Source organism: Henckelia pumila, chromosome 3, assembly GCF_033568475.1.
Source record: "Henckelia pumila isolate YLH828 chromosome 3, ASM3356847v2, whole genome shotgun sequence".
Classification (NCBI taxonomy): domain Eukaryota; kingdom Viridiplantae; phylum Streptophyta; class Magnoliopsida; order Lamiales; family Gesneriaceae; genus Henckelia; species Henckelia pumila.
The window spans coordinates 66,555,317-66,580,318 of record NC_133122.1 but is presented as its reverse complement, the minus strand read 5'-3'; the positions used below and the strand labels follow the sequence as shown (position 1 = coordinate 66,580,318).

At 33.5% G+C, this 25,002-nt stretch overlaps 5 protein-coding genes across 11 annotated transcripts; 2 read left to right on the top strand and 3 right to left on the bottom strand.

Moving 5' to 3' along the window:
- Positions 1-515: 515 nt before the first annotated feature.
- Positions 516-4,921, top strand: LOC140889048 (sulfoquinovosyl transferase SQD2-like). The gene is made up of 11 exons (XM_073296749.1): positions 516-1,242; positions 2,031-2,097; positions 2,434-2,504; positions 2,631-2,748; positions 2,843-2,916; positions 3,084-3,139; positions 3,228-3,311; positions 3,423-3,510; positions 3,584-3,661; positions 3,751-3,807; positions 4,111-4,921. The coding sequence occupies exons 1-11, from the start codon at positions 866-868 to the stop codon at positions 4,601-4,603; spliced, it is 1,563 nt and encodes a 520-aa protein (XP_073152850.1). The 5' UTR covers positions 516-865; the 3' UTR covers positions 4,604-4,921.
- Positions 4,922-6,256: 1,335 nt separating this feature from the next.
- LOC140887778 (transcription factor DIVARICATA-like) lies at positions 6,257-7,788 on the bottom strand. The gene is made up of 2 exons (XM_073295249.1): positions 7,043-7,788; positions 6,257-6,934 (listed from the first exon to the last, which is right to left on the bottom strand). The coding sequence occupies exons 1-2, from the start codon at positions 7,441-7,443 to the stop codon at positions 6,496-6,498; spliced, it is 840 nt and encodes a 279-aa protein (XP_073151350.1). The 5' UTR covers positions 7,444-7,788; the 3' UTR covers positions 6,257-6,495.
- A 3,700-nt stretch (positions 7,789-11,488) lies between these two features.
- Positions 11,489-15,136, bottom strand: LOC140887138 (laccase-4). Its single transcript, XM_073294198.1, has 5 exons — positions 14,970-15,136; positions 14,011-14,162; positions 13,195-13,568; positions 12,189-13,118; positions 11,489-12,025 (listed from the first exon to the last, which is right to left on the bottom strand). The coding sequence occupies exons 1-5, from the start codon at positions 15,054-15,056 to the stop codon at positions 11,895-11,897; spliced, it is 1,674 nt and encodes a 557-aa protein (XP_073150299.1). The 5' UTR covers positions 15,057-15,136; the 3' UTR covers positions 11,489-11,894.
- A 3,157-nt stretch (positions 15,137-18,293) lies between these two features.
- On the top strand, positions 18,294-19,647 carry LOC140891453 (uncharacterized). Its single transcript, XM_073299946.1, has 2 exons — positions 18,294-18,994; positions 19,083-19,647. The coding sequence occupies exons 1-2, from the start codon at positions 18,656-18,658 to the stop codon at positions 19,509-19,511; spliced, it is 768 nt and encodes a 255-aa protein (XP_073156047.1). The 5' UTR covers positions 18,294-18,655; the 3' UTR covers positions 19,512-19,647.
- Positions 18,886-23,401, bottom strand: LOC140886937 (uncharacterized). Of its 7 annotated transcripts, none has more exons than XM_073293874.1 (5): positions 21,138-23,401; positions 20,984-21,074; positions 20,153-20,251; positions 19,338-19,451; positions 18,886-19,018 (listed from the first exon to the last, which is right to left on the bottom strand). In XM_073293874.1, exon 1 carries the CDS (start codon positions 23,268-23,270, stop codon positions 21,186-21,188), a length of 2,085 nt encoding a protein of 694 aa, XP_073149975.1. In that variant the 5' UTR covers positions 23,271-23,401; the 3' UTR covers positions 18,886-19,018; positions 19,338-19,451; positions 20,153-20,251; positions 20,984-21,074; positions 21,138-21,185. The 7 variants fall into 7 exon arrangements, with proteins under 7 accessions (XP_073149975.1, XP_073149977.1, XP_073149974.1 ...); XM_073293876.1 differs by having other exon boundaries at positions 20,984-21,059; XM_073293873.1 differs by having other exon boundaries at positions 21,160-23,401.
- Between the last annotated feature and the right edge of the window lie 1,601 nt (positions 23,402-25,002).

Sequence of the window (25,002 nt, the reverse complement as noted above, 5' to 3'; positions counted from 1 at the left end):
TCTATGCGATAAAATCATTTGAAAAGATATTGGTAGAGTCGTAGAGAGAATCAAACTCCACTAACGCATGCATCCCTTGAAACATGTCTCACTAATTGGGATCTTAAGGTGGTTAGTGACTTGTATTAATTTTTTTAGATTTCTCCTTGAACTTTAGCTTAAGTTTTGTTGTCTCTTGTTCAACTCTCAAGTACTCATCTATGAGCTTGATGAACTTTATTGTCGCGTTCAACTTACTTGTGATATGGTCCATTTTGATGTATGATTTCTAGTAACTTGTTTTAAAGCGGTCAGATTTATGAACAAAAATGGACAATAATACTAATGACTCAGGCGGCTGCGATGTTTATTTCTTTCTAATTTTCAAACTATTAGTTCAATAACATATTTAAAAAACAATTCATGAATCATATATTTTTACCTATAACTTTTGAAAAAAGATTAAAAATCTTTTATAAACTTGTATTTACTTGAGCACATTTTTTTAATGCAATCGAGCTTAGATAGTGCCTGGCTGTTCCCCTTGTCCGAGGCACCACAAGAAACCCTATATCCATGAAATTGACCCCACCAGAAAAAAAATCATCTTCCTCCCTGATTGGATACAAAGCATATGCTTTATCATTTCCGATTATTCCCCAATCGTTCGATTCTGGAATATAGAATATCCATTGGAGGAATACCCCTCAATGGCTACTCTGATCTTACTTTTCATATCTCCCTTGTGATTAAGGGGAAAAACGAAAGAGAAATCATGTAATGAATCAAGAATAGAACGCAAGCCCACTAAAAGAAAATTCTTTTCCCATCGTGCGAGAATATTTTTTACACAGTATTAATTGTAGGATTTAACGCCGTCACAGATATGGCCACCTGTTCTGTTTCTACAAACCCGGCTCTTTCCCCTCCTTCGTTCCCTGCCTCAACTTCCTCTTCTGGCAGTTACAGTTCTCAGATTTCCTGCTGTTGTAAATCAAGAATCATAAAACCCATTTGCCTGGTTTGCGTGAGGAATCAATCTTTAAACTGTAGGAGGTTAAAATGGAGTAAAGAGTTTCAAATCGTGAAAGTTAAAACCTGTAGGGAGAGGCTCTTTCTTGCAGCGAGCAGTTGCGGCAGTATGGATAATGCTGAGTACGTTGAAGGCGACGATGAAAAGGAGAATCCTCCTCTCTCCGTCGAGTCTGAGATGTATTCTAAGCCTAGGCGTATTGCTCTTTTTGTTGAGCCATCTCCCTTTTCGTGAGTTTTTAATTTCGACCTTGCATTGAATTTTATTCATAGCGTTACTTGTTTGGAGCAATGTTATATTGTTCTTGAGGGGAATTTATCAAATATCTCTTTTAAGTTCACTTATTAAGGAGAATAATCCGAATTCAAAGACTTATAGTTGAGTATACCATTATTTGACTTGTTAATATTGTTAAAGATGGATGCGATCATTTAAGTATCTGTTTAACAATTGCAAGATTGCACAAATTTTTATTATTTCGCTAAATTTCAGACTTACCTCTGACTGGTGGGAAAAAATTAAGTGGGATGTTTGAATTTTTGTGATGCTGAAGGAAATGTAATGCCATGATTATGGGTAACATTACTCGATCTTAGTAATTTTTAGTTTCTTTTGATCATTCTGTTTGATGGTATGAATTTGTCGGTTTGAGGTGTTTAACTGTGTATATACTAAATATTGATGGACTTTGATTATTGTGCTTTGGTGACTAAGAATTTCTTGCTCCCCATTTGATGCTTTTTTGTAAAATCGGTATTCAGATAATTCATTCTGTGGTTTGTAATAGAGGAGAATTATGCCTGGCTATTCTGAATTTGTCTTGCCATTATAGTCTTTGTAGCTGTAATCTGTCCTTTAATAGTTTGTTTTGCTTTTCTGGTACAATGTTAGCTTTATCTCTACTTAAAATTCCAAATTTCGGATCATAATATGTTTTTATTTTTGTTATCATACTGTGCTTTCTGTTAGTCTAGTTTTGAGTTTTTCTTGACGGTCCATTCTTTTGTACCATCTACAGCTATATCTCTGGATATAAAAACAGATTCCAGAATTTCATTAAATATCTACGAGAGATGGGGGATGAGGTATGTCCTTATTGTTTGCAATCCTTTCTGTTCATGCTGCTGGAAGGTTTGAAATGTTTTTGTAACGAAGGAGAAGGTTGAAAATAATATAAAAATAAATGCAGAAACCTGATTTTCAACAAACTGAAAAGAGAAAAACATCTGCATAGAGGAATCCATTTTATTCTTTTGAAAAATCTGATACAATTATACAATAGGCAATGAAGAATGTGAACTGAAACAAATTCAACTCTGCAGGATGATGACTAGAATCGATTACAATGGCTTAAGTTTGTGTAGTTTCTCTAGATGATTCAATTGATTGATTTGTATTGGTATTTCGGGTCTTTGGTGCAGGTCATGGTTGTGACCACACATGAAGGAGTGCCACAGGAATTTTATGGAGCTAAATTGATTGGCTCACGTAGGTTGTTGCCAACTTCTTGCCTGATAAATGCTGGCTTAAGTTCATTCATGCATTCTCTATTATGTTGAAATATTTGGTTACTCAATTTTTATTTGGGTGCAATAATAATTTTAAACTCTCGTTGCAGCTTCCCTTGTCCCTGGTATCAAAAGGTACCACTTTCACTTGCACTCAGCCCAAGAATAATTTCAGCAGTTGCTAAATTCAAGCCTGATATTATTCACGCGTCATCTCCGGGGATTATGGTATGTGTTGGCCACATGCTTCTACTTCTGCTTAGTATACCACATTTTAGGGATCATAGATACTTATTCGCTGGTTGTTTTGACATGCATTCAGGTGTTCGGTGCTCTTATCATCGCTAAATTACTATCAGTACCTATAGTAATGTCGTATCACACTCATGTTCCTGTGTATGTTCCTATCTCTTCCCATTTTGTTGAGAAAACAGTTAATAAAACTGAAATTTATCCCTCTATCAATTGATTGTCCTAGTGAGCTTCGAGCGGTTATTGATCCAATCCATTTTCCCGTTACTTTACCAAATTGAGAGTGCTGATTATACACTGTTATTTTGCAGATATATTCCAAGATATACCTTCAGTTGGCTAGTCAAACCAATGTGGTTAATATTGAGTATGTGAGATACATTTTTAATTATAATTAGGACTTTAGTTTCCATGTTGTGGACTGGAATGTATGATATTTACACATCTTTCGCCAGAATTTCTGCATAGAGCTGCAGATCTTACCCTGGTGCCTTCTGTTGCCATTGCAAAGGATCTAGAAGCAGCTAGGGTGACAGCAGGTGAAATTTATCATTTCAGCTAGTCCATTTTTCTTGAAACTTCGTGTCTGTCTTTTATGTTCATGGAACAATGTTAATGATGATTTTGTCAAATTTTTTCCAAATCTTCAGCCAACAAGATACGCCTCTGGAATAAGGGTGTCGATTCTGAAAGCTTCCATCCCCAGTTTCGCTCCCATGCAATGAGAGTGCGCTTAAGGTAGGTAACTCCAAATTCCACTGTGTTTTGTGTTACCTTGACATAATTTTAACTAAAGTTTTTCCTGATTCAGCAACGGAGAGCCGGATAAACCGCTAATAGTTCATGTGGGACGGATTGGAGTTGAAAAGAGTTTGGATTTCATCAAAAAGTATTTTCCTTGTTGATCTGCTATCTTGTATTCAGCTTTTGGAAATTGGAAGCATTAACACTTGATGACTGATGTCATATTTCAAACAGGGTGATAGACAGGCTTCCAGAAGCTCGAATAGCTTTCATTGGGGACGGACCATATAGGTGAGAAGGAATGAAATTTACGTGCACAATTTTTAAATAATTGCGTTGGATTCAGCAGTTGTCCTTGTATTAAGTTCTATAGCTGATAGCACGGGTGCAATTCAAATAGTTTAAACCATTTGCATTTCAAGTACCACGTTCGGATCATTATGTCACATAATAGTCACACAGGACGGTGGTGTCAATTATTGTCACCCAACAAATCAGTTGCACATAATATCCTCTGAGAATAGTGTTGTCAATTATTGTGTCCAACACATTCATTTTGAAGCTTATTTCGTCAGTGTGGTTTCCTTCTGTCAGGGAGGAGCTGGAGCAGATATTCTCAGGCTTGCCTGCGGTATTTACTGGTATGTTACAAGGTGAGGAGCTGTCGCAAGCATATGCCAGTGGAGATGTTTTCATCATGCCCTCAGAATCTGAGACGTTAGGACTCGTCGTTCTGGAGGCTATGTCATCTGGACTTCCTGTAATCGCAGCTCGTGCCGGAGGAATCCCAGATATTATTCCTCAAGAACAGGAAGGTAAAACCGGTTATCTATTCAATCCTGGAGATCTTGAGGACTGCTTGAGCAAGTTAAAGCCTCTTCTTGATGATCAAGAGCTAAGGGAAACCGTGGGTAAAGCAGCACGTGCGGAAATGGAGAAGTATGATTGGAGGGCAGCCACTCGTAAGATACGAAATGAACAGTATAACGCTGCCATTTGGTTCTGGAGGAGGAAGAGAACACAGTTCTCAAGACGGTTCGAATGGTTGTTTGGATGCTGGTTTAAGACCCCTGCCATTGGAATGTAGAGCCCGCTGCCTGTTGGCCCCGTTCAGCTGTGTCGATACTCATAATTTTTAGGGAGTCTTGGGATCGTGGTAGCTATTATGTGGTTTCAATGGGGAGAAAATACCTGTTTTTGCGTAAAATAATTGCACTCCACACGCATGTGAGATTTTAATTGGTATTAGTCATTTGACTCATTTCAAATTTAAATGCTTTAAATCTTGTATATTCTTTTGTAATTTGAATAGGTCAATAGGATACCCTTATTGCCTATGTTCTCTTGTTCACATAAGTAATAGTGTAATTAAACCATCTTATAATTGTAATATTTTTTTACTTCATCGAATTTAGTTTTAGTTAAAATATTAATAGTTACAATAATTTGTATCAAAAAATAAAAATATTTCAAAATCCAAGATATCAGATGACGTTGATTAAAGATATGCATAGATAAATGATGAGATTAAAAAATAATAAAAATAAAAAATCTTGAGTGGTGTTTAAAACAAAATGGGGATAGTAATTCACCAAAATTGATTGCAATTTTGTTAGTAAAGGATACTCAATTTTTATTTTTTTTTGTGAGGTAAAAGGATACTCAATTTTAATGAAATAGAATAGAATAGGATCCTTCAAAAAAAAAAAAAAAGGAATAGAATAGGATAGATAGATTTCAATAAATTAAAAACTATAAGATCTCATTATATTATGCAAAAACAAAAACAAGTTAATATAGTTTTTGTTTAAAAAATTATATTTAAAATATTTGGCTGCATCAAAACGTTTCATTTAGAAATAAAAATGTTTCTTGACTTTCTTTCTTTTTAAAAAAAAATCTGTTTCTTGACTTTCTTAATATGTTATGTGGTAATTTAGATTAGTTACTATAGGAGCCTCAATTTTAGTTAAATACTAGCGACATGCGTGTGCTTAGAATATTTTATTTTTTAAAATTAGTTTTTTAATAAAGTTTTTTTATGCACTTTTATATAAAAAAGAAAATATGAATCTAATAAAATTTTGATATTTACATTATTAAGATAATATACTAACATGATTGGATGATTTTTTTTTTCTCAATCTTGATGTGAATAGTGAGAAGTTAAAAAGATATTATTGGAATGTGAAAAAATTTCACCAAACGACGGTTTCTCTTATGTCATTTTCCTTTATATATAGTAATAATAGATATAGTAAGATGATAAATATAAAATAAAGTTGTAATTTAAATAAAGACAATATACATAAAATAGTTATAAAATTAAGTTGTAGTTTAAAATAGGGTCTTGTAGTTTAAAATTAAGCATATTTATTTTAGCTTTTAGTTTTAAGTTATATGTTAGAATTAAGTTTTGTATTTGGTGCAGAAATTGTATTAATTTAAATTAGTTATACTCTAAACTGAAGAATGAAGTAATGAGTGGAAGATATCCGAACAAATAAAAAGTACAAAATGAATGCGGGGAAATAATAAGAGTCAAGTAGGAAACATTCTTTTAGTGGCGCAACTTGCAAAAAAAAGTTAAATCTTTTGGGTAAATAATGAGGCAGAGTGGGGATTCTTTGTTGTTTACTACAAGGAGCCTGTACTAAAATGGTGTTGCTGATCTTTTAGCCTTTATATTATGTGGATAGTGGCAGTTTTATATTTTATTAAAAAAAATTAATTTCAATCTATTTTTTTTTTCCATACCATGGGAATGTACAAGCAATTTGGCTCGTTGGATTACAAAATGTTTGCTGACAAATGGGAGTACAATTATTTCAAATTTATGATGACAAATAGAATCTACAAGCCTTGGCCTGAATCTTCCTGAGTCAAAACAATTTCAATGGATTTAAAAGTAAATTTTTCCCGAAGAACCTTCTTCCCAATCAAGATCACCCATTAACACCACCTCCACATATATCCCATTTAGCAATTCCTGGTGGGTTGCATCAGATGTCCGAACCCGAATCCGAACCCGAGTGGATTAATGCTGTGCAGATAATATTGCTGCAGGTTTAGAGCAAGATTTGGTGTGCTAAATCCAATTATTTCCCCTGGATATGTCAGGCCAGAATCACATATTCCTCGGAAAACACTTTTCACATCTGAATTCTGCTGCGAAGGCTTGATCAAGATGGATTCATCTGGCGAGACAGAGCTGTTCTTGGGCTTAGTTCCTGTGACATTTGCAGTAGTAATATCATGTATGCTTGATCTTCTCTTGTCTTTCCCACCGGAAAGCTGCCTGATAAAATACTTCTGCGCGTGACTCGCCACCTGAGTTGGAGTTCTTGAAGTCACGAAATTTCGAGAAATACTTCTCCAATCTCCTTTGCCATATTTCTTGAGTCCCAAAAGAAACAGCCTGGAATTTCAGAATCGATGCAAATTTAGTAAAAATCCAAACTTATAACTCCTTCCGGAAAACACACAAACAAATGGTGTGCGGGACAAGATTTATTTATTTATTTACCTGTGTTCTTCTTCGGTCCAAGGCACCCCTTTCTTCCTTTCTTGCTCAGAGGTCCGAATCGAAGAGCTCCGCTTACCAATCGAACCATATTTACTATCCCAATCCGACGTGAATGAATCGTTTCTGTACCCGGGAACCGGTACCAGCCCTGCTTCTATATCGGAAACATCTTCAACCAAGTCCCTGTACTGTTTCATCACATCTTCAACTGTTTTCCCCGGAATCATGGCCGCAACATTGCGCCACCGATCTGGGGTATCCGTATCGAACAATGCGAGCGCATTTTCGAACATTTTGTTCTCCTCTAGAGTCCAATTAGCCCCCTTGCTCTCCTCCAACAACCAATTCGAGTTCCATAAATACGATGCTGCAGAATTCAGAGGTCCCATCACTCCATCCATGTGCTTCAATCCGAACACCTTTTTGACAAGAGATCAGGAATCTTTCCAGGAGAGGCTCCCCCAACTTCACTAACCAAAAGGGATTCTTCAGTTCCAAAGAAACCGACGTAAATTTCCCGGGAAACGAAAGATGTCCAGAATTTATAGCAGAATACTGCGAAAACGATGAAGCTGGGATATGCGGGGACTGAATCAAAAGCAAGGAAGATGAAGAAAGAGAGACGAGCAGGGGGGTGAAAACAGAGAGAAGATTAGAGGTGTATGTAATGTAATGTAGATGATTGGGTGGGGATGAATACGATGGAGAAAAGAGAGGATGGCGATCAACTGGAGAAGAAGACAAAATATGTGATTGATGTGGTTTGCCTATGTGTTCTTTGTTTCGTGAAAATTAATGGCTTCTACTTTCAATTATTGTGTGTGATATGTTTTTTTTAATTATTAGTATATCTTTACTAGCATACTAATTAATGTGGTCCGTCAATCTCATATATATCATCGTCAAATTAAAATTTACATATATAATTTATCAAAATGTTAATTCATTTATATTATTGAAGGGCATATAATTCGAAATCAAAATTACTCTATTTATGTACCTCATAATACTTGTAAGCTTCTTTCTACTTTATATATTTATTTATTTTTATGCTCTTTGTATTTTTATTTATTTTATTATGTTATACATTTATTGTGTGTGTCTCGATCATTAGTTATTATAACAACGGTGTTGACTCCAACTCGGGTATCTTTTTATAGGTTTGAAAAAAAAGGAATTTAATTTTATGAAAAGAGGTGCGGAATCCATGAATATTTAAACGTGTAGTCGTAAACTATTGTTCTTCAATAATGTTATATTTTCTAATTTCAATGGAATTTGTTGATCTAAACAATTGATGGTGTGCATATGGAACTATTTTCGTCCCCTTTTTAAGTGCTCTGGATTATGTATTGGCTTCCAAGTGTTCTTGTTGTTCCATAGTGTCTAAAATTCAAGAATATAGCTACTGGTGAGAGGGTATTGGGAATTTTTCCATCAAGATCTTTCCAAGAAAAAGATATCGAAAATAATTGAAGGATATTTTCCCCTCGAATATCACCAAAAAAAATTTAAAAAGAAGAAGAAAAGCAGCTAGCTAGATTATGACATGTTTTAGTTCAACATTTAAGGACATGCTTATGTCTAAGCCCTACATTGCAAGTAATTGTCTTTATGGGATTATATAATTAGTCATTCAGGAAAATTTAAGACATAATTGGTATGTAGGAATGGGTTGAAAATAGGATGTACTTCTCAAACTTATTCCAAATATAGTATTGGTATAACTTAGAATAATAATGCTTATTTTTATGGGAATGTTTCTTTGTTTTGACAAAAGTATTCTTATAATATTAACAATTTTCTACTATTTCTTTTGAATATATCTTTTGTGAAATAGTCTCACGAATTTATATATATAAGATAAATCGATTAAATTTATATATAAAATAAAAAATAATATTTTTGACAAAAAATTAATTCGTTTATATTAGTTGGGTGAATTCGGAAATCTTTATCATATAATTGATATATGAGACTATTTCATATGAATTTTTATTTTTTAGTATATAGTCGCTAGAGAGATGAAAATGCATAATCCGATCTTAATTATTTGATGATGAGTAAGTACGTACTTTATTTATTGTCACCTTTTGTAGTAATTGATTGATCTTATCTATTGCAAGGATAGAGAATGTTATAAGCCGATTAGATATTTTTTTCTATGTATTTCACTTTCAAATCTTCTTCGAGCATGGGTACATAACACAAGTTGCATTAAAATCAGCGTGGCATTAAACTATTGATCGTGATTCCATGCATGATTATGAGATTTTTTAAAATACACGTACGTCTTACATAAAATATAAAGATAAATCTCTCGCCAAAGAGATTGAGTTGTTTGACTAATTTAATTTAAACAGTGTGGTTGAATATTAAATATTTTGTTTTTTAAAAAATATCGTATCCAAATTTTTCTCGAATAGATAATAAATTCATTATGGTAGGACTCGATATGTACTTTTGTACGTTAAAATAAATTTAATTTTCAATCAGCTTCTGTTCTTTTTATTACGTGAAGTTTATATAAAAATACATTTTTCAGCCTAGAGAAGGATTCGATTCAATTATTGGTTGTTTACATTTTTAAAAATAAATAATATATTTTTTTAAAAAAAAATTGGGCCTGTTACGTTTAGGGACAGTTGTCTGGTCCTTCACTAGTATTGATATTTTTAATATTAATGAATAAATTGAATTTCACGGATCCCAATAGACGATGCTGATGGGCAAGAAAACAATAGCAATTCGTCACGTCAATTTTCTTTATTTTAGATATTTATACAAAAATTATATTTTTTCCTAAAAATATCTTGTGCTAGATATTCTGTGGTCTTCAACAAAATGGAATTCAAATTAACACGTGATATTCATTCATCTAGACTATTCGATTTTTTAAGTCAATTAACTTGGTCAATTCAATTTACTCCAGATTTATCCTTGATATAACATGGGCCTTCATTCATAAATACTACCTCTTGGTACGTTGTAACTTGTTAGCTTATATTATTAATTTTTGTATAATTTTTTTCAATTTTACATTTTTTATCATATTATTTATCAATTTATTAATTATTCATTTTATATCAATCAAATCATTAATTATTTATCTTACATCAATCAAATTATTGAATTTAAATTACTGTATTATATTTTATAAATAATATTATTCATATTTTATTTATTATTAAAAAAATAAAATAAAAATTTATCATTTTTATATAAAATTTAAACAATCAAATCAAATAAACTATAATCATCAATCAAATCAAATACTATATTCATTATTATTTTTTATTTATTTTTTATTACATTATATTATTACCTATGTATTATTTATCTCATCATATCTACCAAACGGTATCATATTAAATATTTAAACTTATTATTATTTCAACTTAGATTAGATTGGAAGAAATCTTTTGATTATTGATATAATTAATGTATGTCAGAAAATTTACTGATTATTGTTTTTGTAAATTTTACACATTATAGGAGCGATACTGTGTCGCTAAATAGCCTACATTTTAAATTCTAGAGCTATCATTAATAAATAATAGTCGAGCCTCTTATAGAGATCAGGACACAAATTTTTTTTTTTTTCAAAATTGTCCTTATATTAAATAAATATGTAAATTTGATTATATTTGTATATATTTTTCATATTTTCCCAAATCACAATTATATATAAGATAACTATCTTTTAAATTTATTTATACGTGACTTTTGAAATAAAAAAAATCATAATTAAACTATTTAATAAAAATAAAAATATATTATTTATATATAACATAAAATGATAAATATGTTATATTATTTTATACACACATCACATAATATACGTGATTATGTTAGTTCGATGCGTGAAGATATTCTATCTAAACTAGGATTTCAACCGAAGAGTTTACGATCTTAGTTTTTACCATCATCACTAAAAATTTTAGATAATGTTTGAGATTAATTTTCAGAAGCGCTTTTAAACTAAACTTCACTATATTGATATCACTCGACGAAAGGATAGTTCGCGGTGGACGATCGTTACATATATAAATTTAAAACTAGTAGGTTAAATAAATTATAAGTGGTGGACAGTCAATCTGATAAAAATATAATACATGAAAATGAAATGATTGGATGATGAATCAGCATCAAGCAACCAATCAATGTCATCACATGGTTGAGAAGTTATATAAATTTCTATTCAAAAATAATAATTTTACTTCAATTTTGAAAAAAAAATTGACAAATTATACTAAATATTCAATTTTTAAAACACTTGCAGATTATTATTGCATAATATTCCTTTTTCTTTTTATTTTTTTCCTTTTTTTTTTTTTAAAACAGCTAGCATATTCTAATATGATGACATGATATTTACGATATCAAAGCCCAATCCAAAAAATTGAGCACACGTCACTTTCCGTCGTAATCAATTTTTGGTGGGAGAAGTAATTTTAAAAGAAAATACAAAAAATAGGCCAAGACAAGAATTTAACACTCAAAAAACCCCCTCATTATCAAATCTTCAAGAATTAATAACAAAAAAAAAACAAAAACAAAATCCACACATAAAATGTATAATTATTGTCTCCTACTTTAGCAAAATTTTATTCACTCAAGGAACAACCAAAGGCTGCATATTTTCCCTTTTCTTCTCCTCCTTTTTTTAAACACAAACAAATATAGCTTGGCTCCAATGCTTGCACAAACTTCAATTTCTTGCTATCACCATTCTGCATTTTATTTAATTTTCTTCTTGGATTCTCCTTAATTTTCTTTGCCTGAAAATAAGTCTAAATTATATAATTAAAACAAAGGATTTTATTTCCTTTTTCTGGGCACTGATCTTCATTCAACATTTTGGAAGATCGTTTGGTGGTGGCAGCACTGATTCATTAGGCCCCTTTCCATTGTCCACCAAGAATGCCATTTTCAGTCCCCATGTTGTGTGTACTTCCAAATGACAATGCATAAACCAAACTCCTGCACATTCACATCACATCACAACAAATCCAAAAATATTTGAAATAAATTTTAGAAAAAAACAAAACAATAGTAGAATTTTATTAGCATCAGTGATGTTTGGATGATTTACTAAATACTTATTTATTAAAAAAAGAAAAAAAGTGTAAAAATAAGATTTTACCTGGATTATCTGCTCTGAATCTAATGGCAACCCATCCACCAGAAGGCACTCCAATGGTGTTCCTCTCCACAGGATCAACAAGATTAAAATTCTTAACATCAGTTTTTGGATTAAAATTTCCTAATCCCCTGCCTAGTGCAAAGAAATTGAATCCATGAAGATGAAGAGGGTGATTCTCAGGGGCTATAATCCCAGTATCTTGTAGAACCAGTTGAACTGTGGCATTATAAGGCAATCTATACACCTTTGTCCCATTATTGGTCATTATATTCGCCGGCCCGCTCCCGGAATAATTGAACGAAAACGGCGGGTTCCCCGGGAAATCGGTGGTGAACACTCCCTTGATCTTGAAAACATGGGCCTGTAAAAGAGCAATGCTCGGCATCACGAAGGTGACGTTGTTTATATCGGCCACGACACGTATGCCTTTTCCGGGTATGCAAGTCGGGCATGGGTTGACCCCGAGTCCGACCGTGAAGAGGAGGGAGCGGTCGACTTTAGCCGGCACGTTCGCCGGGTACTTGTTCGAGTTCAAACTGCGTAAAGAGTCGGTGAAATTGTTGGCCACTTGGGTGGCGTTACGGGGTGGTGGGGTGGTGAGAGTCGTGGGAGAGTTGTCGAGCGTGCCGGAATAGTGCAAGGTGGCGGTGGCGGTCGAGTTGTCCACAGCCACCACGAGGGTGTCCAGGAAGGTGGAGGCCGCCATCATGTACTTTCCGACACCCTTGTCGGCCGACACGATCACGTTGGTTGTCTGCCCTGGGGCTATCAAGACCGTCTCTGTTTTGAAGGGCTTCACGTATGTTGCATCGACTTCGACTACTGTCAGCTTGTGGCCTGCAATCTTGAAGAATAGTTCTTCATTGAGTGCGGCATTTATCAGGCGCAACATGTAGCTTTTCCCGGGCTCTACTGGCAATGTGAAGCCACCTGATGAAAAAAATTGCAAGAAAATCAAATTCAAGTTTCAAATTGGGACACCACCTAATTTGGGTACGAATTTTACCCTTGGAAGGACAATTCGGGACGGGTCCGGGGTGGCCGTTGATCGTGTGAGCGTCGGAAACATTTGGAGCCAAACCGGAGCTGAGAGCCTCGTTGATTACGGCCTCGGTGTCGGATTTCCACCATTCGGCTAAGATGACGGTGGCTTCATGGTCGGGTTTAGGGAAAGGATATGGGATGCCGCGCTTAGGCAAGATGACCAGGGCGCCATGGAGAGTGGCCCTCAGCCATAGGATGTGTGCGTGCCATAGAAGTGTGCCTCTTTGGCCTGTGATGGTGTAATTGTACACATAGCTTTGGCCTGGCTGGATGGGGCATTGCGTGATGTATGCCGGCCCATCCGCCCACCCTGTTCGGAGTTGCCTCACTCCATGCCTGAAAATCAGACAACGGCCGATAATAAGTAGTTCTAGTGGTAATATAATGCTGACAGTCGGATATTGTTGTTGGCATATGTGTTCGATTAAAATTGGAGAGCCGAGACTAAATTTGGAAAGTATTTATTAACCAAAACCAAATTTGAACCAATTTGCTTATTCAAGAGCCTATTGTACCAAATTACAAGACCAACTTTTTTGTTTGTTTGAATCTAACTGCCAAATTAATCAACCAGAGACAAGAAAAGGGTGGTACGTGGAAAATAATATAATGTGGTGGACAATACAAGGAAAAATTATGAATTTTAAGTTGTTTGACGTGTGACATGGAATCGACCATATTAAATAAGTGTTTAATAAGAAGCAAGGCTCAGGAAAAAAATTATACGATGATTTAAATCCATCCAAATTTGAAAAATAATTAAGATATTCTTGATTACCAATGAATGGAGACATTGTATTTGACATGGTTGACGACCTTGATGAGCAACGTATCGTCTTCCCTAGCATAAATAGTCGGACCTGGAAATTTTCCGTTCACGGTAACGATCGGTTTCGTCGAACACAGACGAGTATAGTTCTTCATCGCCACCTGCGCGAACATGACCAATATATCACATTGCCAATAATGTATGAAATATTGTCTTGCTGATATTAAATTATTACAAGTTATAAGGGAATTAGTCATATCTTGAAAATAATTAATTGTCGTTGAAATATATTGCTACACCTTCCGTGTCTTCATTATTTTTGACTTGGTAATTTGCTTCATGTTTTTTAGGCCAGCAAACTCACCAAATTGGTTTATTTATACAACACTGCGCGCATTTTAGTTTTGAAATCACCATCCGAATTAGAATTTGCCAACCAATCCACAGGATATCATATTGTATATTGGAGTAGATTTATATTAAATAAAATTAATGGTGGAAAAAATATAATTATAAAATGATTGGTAATTAATATATAATTATATATGTTAAATGAATTATGATCATATTGAATTGATATTTTTTTCTAATTGCTCAAATTAATCGGTCCCAAGAGATTCTTTATTGTAATTTTTTTAAAAAATAAAATATTTTTCTTAATAGTATGATTTTATTTACATTATATACATGTATAAAACAAATTTTATTCATATATTTCATTATGTTCAACTAATAATTGAGATAAGCTAGCTAGGCATAGATTGCTATGAACTTAAAAATAGTAAATTTCAATAATGCAATATACTTCATTAATGCCATTCCGCTAACTTAACAACCGAAATTAAAACTTAAAATGCTCAAACAAAATGCAGAACCAAGCAAAAACTATATATGTGCATGCAAATACAACAATAAAACGACTTAAATTAATTCAAAACTTATAACACAGAAGAAAAATGTACACTTACATTGAATTTGTAATGACGAACCCTACATTCGACGAAAAAACAACACGATACGAGGATCAACGCTCGAATCCAAGAATATTCCATCATTCACAGCCACAGATTTTAGTTTTTTTTTCCTTTCAAAGAAAAGAAAGGAAAAACTTATAAGATTTTGTTTAATATTTCTGTTAATATGTCTTTCAAGCTTATGACTTAATTCTCAACTCAATGAACAATATATATATATATATATAGAAGACGATGATATATAATTGCATGAGCAGTGTATCTGTCATGACGTCGTTTTTCTTATGTTAGGTGAAGCCATGGATGCTTCAGACATAAGACTCCTTTGGCAAAAACTAGGTTTCTTGTCTCTTTTTCTTACCTGTTACATAAAGCATTATTTTCTGCTTTTGCATGAATTTTAGTAGATTCGGATTAAAATATGTACTCTGAATTTGTGTATGATTCATGTACGTACGTAGTTGCGATCTACGAGCCGTCAAAGATACATTAATGACTTGAATTGGATCATTAGTTTATTCAGTTGGCTCCACTCTGATATTATATTTGGGAAGCTAAGGAGTTTCTGTAGCCTTATACGCACATGATACAGCCGACCAATTAGAGTTAATGTGATCACAATTTTAATTAAAAATTAATTAATTGTTCGAGAGCTTTATATTATTGTTTATAACTTTTTTAAGGTTATATTGTTTATAATTAAACACCATATAATATAGTATGTCTTTAGACGTTTTCATGAATCTATATATATATTTGAGATACATCGATTCGATCTATATCTGTATATGCAGTCAAAAGTAATATTTTAACATAAAAAATAATATTTTTTCAGAAATCGAGTCAGGTTGAATATTCGTCTCACAAAGTAAACCGTGAGACCATCTCATACTCATTTATGTATGTGTTTACTTATATGTGCGTGTTTGTGTGTATATATATATATCAATATATATCCATGTAGAGATTACATTTTTGGTATTTTCACTTGCCTATTTTTCCCTTTTTTTTCTTGGTCCATATATTATCGGTCAATTCATGATCTTAGCCACACATTTGTACATTTTCAATTTTAGTCATTTTTTATCGGAGTGCTGATGTGACATCGGACATCGGACATATCAGCAATGTCCAATGCCATGAAAAAAATTAATTTCAGTGCGATACATTATCATTTTCCGATGACATGACAATACGCCCACGAAAAATTATTAATGTAATGTTTGAGATTGCTTCTAAAAAGTACTTTGAGCTTTCTCAAATACTACCCAAGACTAGAAAAAGAAATCGCAAATTATTTGACTAAGACCGTAAATTGTCAACACAACCATAAATAGAAAACGTCCAAGTTACTAGACAAAAATAATTTAATTTTCCAGTATCTCTTGATGCAGTAGTAGCTAGTATGTATGGTAAAATTTGTTGTATTAATTAAATAATTTACGTGAAAAAAATATAGAGATTATTTTAATTCTGAAAATGTATAGATTATTTTTGTTAGGTCTTATTTATGATTATTTAAATTTGGATAAATTAAACTAGATAGTTTTGTGTACCTAGTGAATTCAAGACGTCTTCTAGATAAATTCGAATTCATAGGATATAAGAACATAACAAGGAGCGATGGTTACAAAGTATTTAGGATGGTTGCAAGAGCCCTTTCAGACAAACATACATCAGTAACAACTACAAGACAACACAAAAATTGTTTAAAAGCTAAGATATTATCTACTATTTAGACAAACTTTGGTTATTAACTAACTTCTCAATCTCGTACGAAGTTAGCAAATGGGGAACGAGTCTTTATCATCATCATGAGATCGAAACTTTGTACTTTATAATATTCTTAAATTCTTTTTTTTTTTTTAACAAAAAAAGTTTTACCATTAAGTTTTGACCAAGTGATTTAAAGTAATGTTATTATTATATTGATTTGTTGGGAACTTGCGGTTGGTGGACATGTGTTGGTTGGTTTTTCTCAATGGTTGCAACAAATTATAATATTTTTTCTTGAAATTAAGTTCCTACTTTTAAAATTAAATAAAAAATAAAAAGAAGAAGGGAAATTTACCTAAATATGCTAGGGGACTTCAAGATTTTGAAAAATATGTGTTTTTAAAGAAGGTTTGCAAATTGATCAAGCGTCTATTAACAATTCAATCCGTATTCAATTAATGGTTTGAGGGTCATATTTTGTGCCTTTTATTATTTTGTTGTTGCCGAGTGTACATAAAAAGAGCTCGGCTTTTCATCTCTTAATTTTTTTTAATGTTACCTAATTATTTTAACTCTTTTTTTTTTTTACCTCTTTCGCACGAAATTACACAAAGTTACATTCAATTTTCATGTCGGCATATCCTTTTTTTTAAAAAAAAACAACATATCAGCCAATTGTTTTATAACAAACACGCACGAACGCACGCGCATACAATATGTCACACAAAATATGGTGTAACATCACATGCATTTGTACATTTCACTGTACAAGGGCATGCCGAGTCGGTCTTAAATCTTGATTCAACCTGCGCTCAACAATATAATTAATATCTTCGGGAAAAATATATTTTTGATCTTGCAACTTGTGCATTTTTCATCTTTAATTATATTCTCAGGCAATTCACGGTTGTAGTCTCACTAATTTATGATTTTTTGAATTTAAGTTATGTTTCCCAAAGTGTTGCTAATGTCATCACCACGTTAAAAATTTCCGATGATCCGTCGTCGTTCTCCAATATCACGTCAGGACTTAGTTGAAAAAGAATTCAAACCAAAAAACATTAAAAAAAATGAAAAATAGAAGTCTAAGACGTAATAACATAATAAAAATGAAAAACATGCCAGATAAAAAATTGTAATTTTCTCTATGTTCAGATATTAGTTTGATTCCGAACAGCGCAATCACTTAATTTGGTTAAGTTTCGCGGATGGTTACTTTCAAACTAACAGCTACAGAATTTTGCCAACATTTTTGGGCGTATTCTATGAATCTGAACCCAACAGACGGATGCATCTATTGACACAATATGTTGTCCTGTTTAAAAGAAATAGGTTTACAGATTAAAAAAGACAAAAATTAGTAAACTAATACTAAATTTGATGATATAAATAACCAAAGTTTTAAAACCGAATCAGCAATTATTTCTTTTATCATATTTTTGAAATTGCATAGTTCAAGAACACTTGGCGTAGATCTCAAAATAAAGTTGTTCGTCCTAGAAAATAAAAAAAGAAAAGTAAAACAAAACAAAAATATTTAAACATCAAATTCCAACAACTCAAATTATTCCATCAAAATTACTATTAGAAAATGGAGTTATACATCTGAAAAAAACAAAAACAAAACAAAAACTGAACGTAAATCTTGTTTTCATATGATCCGAAGCCCGAAACCGAAATCGAATAACTTGGAAATGCTATAAGCAATCAAACTGAGTTCAAGAGCTGGATTAGAGTTCTCCCGGTGAAAATTGCTTAGGATAAGATCGAAGTAAAGGCTCAGTGGGTCCAAAAGAATGGATAATATCTGGGCAAAAAAAATTGAGCATGGATATACAATATTGGAACCAGATAATGAGAAAATATAACGAGAGGCCCAAAACAGTCGCGTTGTGCATATTTTCCAGTCAGAGTTTCATCCACTTCCCTCTCACAAAGTTCCCAAAAAAATAAAAAAAGGAAATATGATTTCTCTTAAAGCAATTCAAACCTCCTTCACTCCCAGCCATGGCCATTTTCATGACACAGAGCTTTTCAAGAAAAGGAAGCTTATGCTCTCCTTCTGTAAGTCTAATAACAGTTCAGATAATAATACAGAACAAGATTCTACACCACCTGAAGGGGATAAAAGCAAGCAGGAACTACTAGCCAGAATTGCCATGCTACAAACTCAAAAAGTTCGTCTCACCGATTACTTGGACGAAAGATCTGCATACCTAACGCAGTTTGCTGAGGAAGCCAATGCTGAAATTGACCAAATTGGAGAGAATGCCCTCAAGGAATTGGATGAAGCCGGTGCACGGGTGGGTTTTTATTTTTATCTTCTTCTGTCAAACAAAGACGAAAAGTGGTTAGTTAAGTAACCGGGTTTTTGTTCATTTTATTGAACAGATTATGGGGAATATTGAGAGCAGGATGCAAGCCTTTGAGGAATCTATGGAGTTGAACAAGATAGAGATTGAAGAGAGTGAGAAAAAGGTCACGGATTTTGAAGGGAAAATCGAGGAAGACAGGAATGAAGGGATGTTCTTTAAAAGCTTTAGGGGGAATACACAGGTTGACAAAGCAAAAGCAAAGGAAGAGGCAGAGAAAATCAGGGAGCTGACTAAGAAAGATGCTGGGTTAGTAATCAGGAGAAATATTTACCTTGCACTCATTGCTTTGGTAGTCATTGGAATTGCCGAGGCCTCGATTTCTTCAACGTCTGACTGGAGGAAAGTGGCTGTTCTGGCGGCGATTCTGGTTGGTTTGCTGTCGCAACTTGTATATGAACAGAGTGTTTTATCAGAACAAGAAAAAACGAAAGAAGAGAAGAAATGAAGTGGGCATTTCCATTCTCTAATTTAACCATGGAGTACATAAATATAGCATGAGTTATAACCCCATGAATGATATCACACCCGGGTTTTAAGTTCAGAGTGAAGTACATGCTTTGTGGCGATATTCCATAGGTGTATATTAACTCGTCAAATGTGCGACATTTTTGTTCTTGGTGATGAAAACAATTTTAAAAAAAAAAACAGGGGAAAGGGGCAAAACATCAAAAACTGAGACTTAAGAGGAAGATCTCAGAACATGAACTTCTTATCTCACTTACATATAGCATGAGTTATAACCCCAAATAAAATACTAATATGAGAGGCTAATACATCAGGCTACCCTTGTTTTTGCATCATTCTTGTCTTTAGTGATACAACTTTAATCACTAAAGCCTTGTAGTATCTGATGCTGTTCAATTAACTTACACTTTTAAACTTCAATCTGGAAAATAAGGTGGAGCAAAGAGATAAAAATTTAGTATACTTCAGTTAATCAAGTGCAGCTCCGGTTTTGTCAGCGCAAGGAACAGGGTAAACAAGGCTAAGTGAAGTACAAGTTCCAAACATATTTGAACAAGATCCTGGAAGCATAACAGATATATGACAGTTACAGTTAAACAAGCCCTCAGGCCCAAGGAGTACCTGAAATAAACTCAAGAATCTTATCAGGATTTTGGGCATTCAATTCTGCACATTCTATTCGCTTTGAACCAAATGGAACACTGACAGGTACTCACCATCCTGAAAAACGAGGTTATCGTCAATTACGCATCATAATGAAACACGGTTCACTGGAGTCTGGAGGGAGTCATTCTATTTCTATATTTTATTGTCATATCATCTAGTACAGTCATTTAACTGAAGCATTTAAATGGTTTTTTTTTTTTTTGGACAAACTACAAAAGCTCCTAGTTTACAATTTTGCAGTTCCCCAAGCCCGACACATTTCTATAGCTCATGACCATTTCACCAATCAGTCAGTAAGTTGATGAAATGAATTCAACCAGCCTCCATGAAAACACAGCAATTTTCGGGTAAATCCAGTCAAACTGCAAATATATTTGTCTACATATTTCATTAAGAGTTAAAACAGTTTACAATTTTGCAGTTCCCCAAGCCTAACACATTTCTATAGCTCATGACCATTTCACCAAGCAGTCAGTAAGTTGATGAAATGAATTCAACCAGCCTCCAAGAAAACACAGCAATTTTCGGGTAAATCCAGTCAAACTGCAAATATATTCGTCTACATATTTCATAAAGAGTTAAAAAACACAAAATCAACTGCATTGATAAGAAAACAAAATAATTAGATCCAACAAAAGTCAATAGGCTACCTCTTAAAAAAATAATAATAATAAATTCAATAGGCTACCTCTTAAAAAAATAATAATAATAAATTCAATAGGCTACATTTTCTACAATTAGTTTTTACATCTTCAAAAACTAAAATTGACAGGACAGTGAACTTACAATCACAGGTACAGTTCGATTTAAGTTTGAGCGAGAACGAACCGCCAAGATCAGCTAAGAAAAGATTTCACAAAACCTGCAATGAGAATAACTGAAAGTATCTAATTACACAACAGTTTTATCGATAGAAAAGTCTAGGTTTAGTTTAGAATACCATTAAGATCAGAGGAACGTACTTCCCGTGCAGTATGGAGCCACAGGATCAGGTTGGATATTTACTGAGAATCACAGCTCTGACAAGTATGTTCCATGTAATTATGTTTGGAACAACTCTTTTTGTCAAAGCATCTTGTAAGAACAAAATGGCATCTGATATTCTACCGCAAGAACAAAGACCTTTGAAAACAATGTTGTAGGAAACAACATCCGGCTGCAGCCCACCTCTTAAAATTCGAGCCCAGATTGCTGAAGCAGTTCTTAGGTCGCCAACTTTATAATATCCTTCCATAAGGGTATTGTTGGTCACTATATTAGGTGCACAGTTCCAATGACTCATGTCCAAATACAGCGACAAAGCAAGTTGAGTTTTGGCGACAGAGCAGAGCCCGTGGATCAAAATATTATGCATTCGTACATCTGGCTTGAATCCTTTGCCGACAACTTGGTTCCATAAATTGAAAGCCATTTCTACTTTCTGGTCCAAACAGAGACCTTTTATCAACAAGCTATAAGTGATAACATCTGGCTTCCACCCTTTCCCCAGCATTTCCTTCACAAGATCATAGGCTTCACCAAATCTTCTAGCCTTGCAAAATCCATCAATAAGCGTGTTGTATGTAACAATTGTCGGTGGGCAATTACTGCTTCCCATTTCACTAAATATCCTCATTGCATCATCAATTTTAGAAGCAGCCATAAAGCCATTGATCAAAGCATTATAAACATGAGCATTTGGCTTGTTGCCACCAGTGGTTATACAATTTAGCAACGAAACTGCTTCATCCAACTTTCCCTCTCTGCACATCCCACTGATCATCGCAGAGTATGCAAATGAATCTAGAACACCGCCTTTCCCTTCAGCCTCCTCCAAAAAATGTAAAGCCTTATTATTGTACCCATTCTCACATAATCCATGGACTAGTATTCCATAAGTTGTGGAATCTGCGCCACAGCTACTCTCTTTTAAAAGCTCCCAGATAGAAATAGCTTCCTTCACAGAACCAATGTTGAACAATCCTCTCATCATTATATTAAAACTAGCAACATTTCGATTACCATCCCGTGCCATCAACTCCCACAACTTAAAACAATCCTCAAATCGATCAACCTTTTGATAACCATTAAGCAATGCATTATATACAACAGAATCAGGAGTTACCTTGCTCTCAACCATCTCCATATAAACTCTCTCAGCCCCATCCATATTCCCCAACTCACATAACCCATGAATCAACGAACTATAAGTAAAAAGATCCATTTTTCTCTCATTATTTCTCATCCTATCACACAATTCCAGAGCCTCAACAAACCTCGCACAGTTACACAACCCACTGATCATGACATTGTATGTAACGACATTGGGATAAGCATTTGAGTCCTTATTTAACTTGTTCCAAATCCCATTGGCCACCTTTAAATCTCCCTTCTTGAAAAACCCATCAATCAAAATGTTGTAGCATATAACATCAGGCGTCACGCCTCTGTAAGACATTTCCTCAAACACCTTAACAGCCTCGTTCAAGTCCCCAGCTTTCACCAACCCATTGATCAAAGTGCCATAACTATGACGATCAGGACTCAGATTCGTATCCCACATACAATCTGTCAACTCTCTCGCCTTATCAAACTCCCCCTTTTGACACGCAATTTTGATTAAAATATTGAAAGATTCTAAATTGGGCGACACCCCCATAGTCCGAAAATTCCTAAAGAAAACCTCCGCCTTACTCAACTGATTCGAAACCACGAACGCATTCAGCAGAGAGTTGTAGGACCTCACTCCGGGTTCACAACCAAAGACCTCCCGCATTTTCTGGAAAGTTTCCATAGCTTTCTCAGCCATTAAATTCTTCGAATAAAACTTCAAAACAGCCAACGCCGCGTCCTCGGAGCACTGGCATTGCTGGATACGAATGAGATCAACTATGCGGGTGACATTTGGAAGGAAATTAAGGTCCGGGGAGATGGAGAGGCGGTGGAGAATGTGGTGAAAGGCAGAGGCAGAATGGGCATAACTGGGGTGACCACTGGCTGATTCGAACAAGGTGAGCGCGGACTTGAGATTCTTCTCTGCTTTGAGCAGCAGAAGTAAGCGTTTGCTGGTCAGGTTTTTGGGCACCAGCGCCATGGGACAAGGGAGCCAAGCCTCATTTCAGTGCCGCCTCATCTGAAGATTCATCGTGTTCCATTTTAATGTTACAATGTAAGTATAAATAAAAATCAAATTAAAAGTTAGTGTTTGTATTTTTTAATTAAAAAAAATCTTATCAGACTGAGCGTAAATTTTGTAAATCAGATTTTTTATTTCAACATTTGAATATCCATAATAAAGTTTTGTTTTTAATAAAAAATGTTATTTTTTTAATGATCTACGGCCTCATTTAGCTTTGTAAGACCGTTTCAAAAGATCTATTCTTTTGTTTATTTATTTTTACCCAATTTGTTGATATTTGAATAAGAGTATATTTATGTGATAATGTTGGTGAGATGATATGATTGCGAAATGAGACTATGATTTTGAAAAATTAATTTTTATGTGGAAATATTAATTTTTATTTCATGAAATAAATAGATATTTAAAAACAAAATAACATATAGATAATTGAAAAATATTAAAATTACATGTAATTTAAAATTTAAAAGTTTACTCATATATTAAAAAACATTGATTAAAAGTTTGTGATTGTTCACGGCTACTAATTTTTATTATATTTACTATATTATAATGCATAAAAGACATTAAAAAAACTGAATTTGGCTAAAAAGAGGGGCGGATCTACATAAGGACCCAGGGGGCCAAAATTTTAAAAATCATTAGTATTATATATCAATTTTTATTAAATATGTATATATATTTTAATTAAGTAACTATCAAACATTATGATTACTAAATGGCATGGACCTTTTTCCAAAGCATGGAGAGCAAGGTTCGAACTTCGAATCTCCTTTGTGTACAAGAGTAACACTTTTATGAGATGGTTTCACAAATAAAACGGGTCAATCCTACTCATATTTACAATAATAAGTAATATTTTTGACATAAAATATAATACTTTTTAATTGATAACTCATATAAAAGATCCGTCTCAAGAAAATGACCTTTGAGACCGTCTCATATGAGTTTTTGCCTGTGTACAAACTTCAAATTTTGTATATTATTTTTTTATTTGTTTGGACTCATGAATTAATTTACACATTTTTAATTTTTTTTAAATGGATCAGTTTTAATGATTGAACAATAATGTCTATTATTAAGTCTTTATTAAATTGAATTATTTTTTATTTTTTTCATATATTGACGTTAACTATGGGTATTTCCTATAAAATTAAAATTTTCCTTTTAATTAAATTTTTTATTTTAACTCATTTTTTAGTACTGAAAAAGGTCTAAAAATTAGTTTAAAATATACTTCTGAACTTTAAATTACATTTTAAAAATAAAATATAAATGACACAAAAAAATAGGATTTTATTAAGTAAAAGGTTGATTTCGTTAATAATGACAGATCTTGTGGTCCTCGAACAAACATTTTCTCAAAATATATATATATATATATCTCACAATTAAACAAAAAAAATTAGAAAATAACGCATAGACCACAAGTCAAATGTCCTGCTAAAATATTGTTGGGTATGCTCTGAAGGTTGGTCATGTTGCTCTTTCATTCAAATTCCTGCCGCTCGTGCACATCCCTCGATTTAACCTCCGCATCAGTCAATGGACATTTAACTCATATGAAAAATGAATCCTCTTCGAAATCAACCATTTGAAAAAAAAACAGCGGGTTGAGTCGTGCAACCACGGGTTGGGGCTAATTCTGACGTGGACTTCTAGCATGAACAAGGTTGGCAAGTCGAAG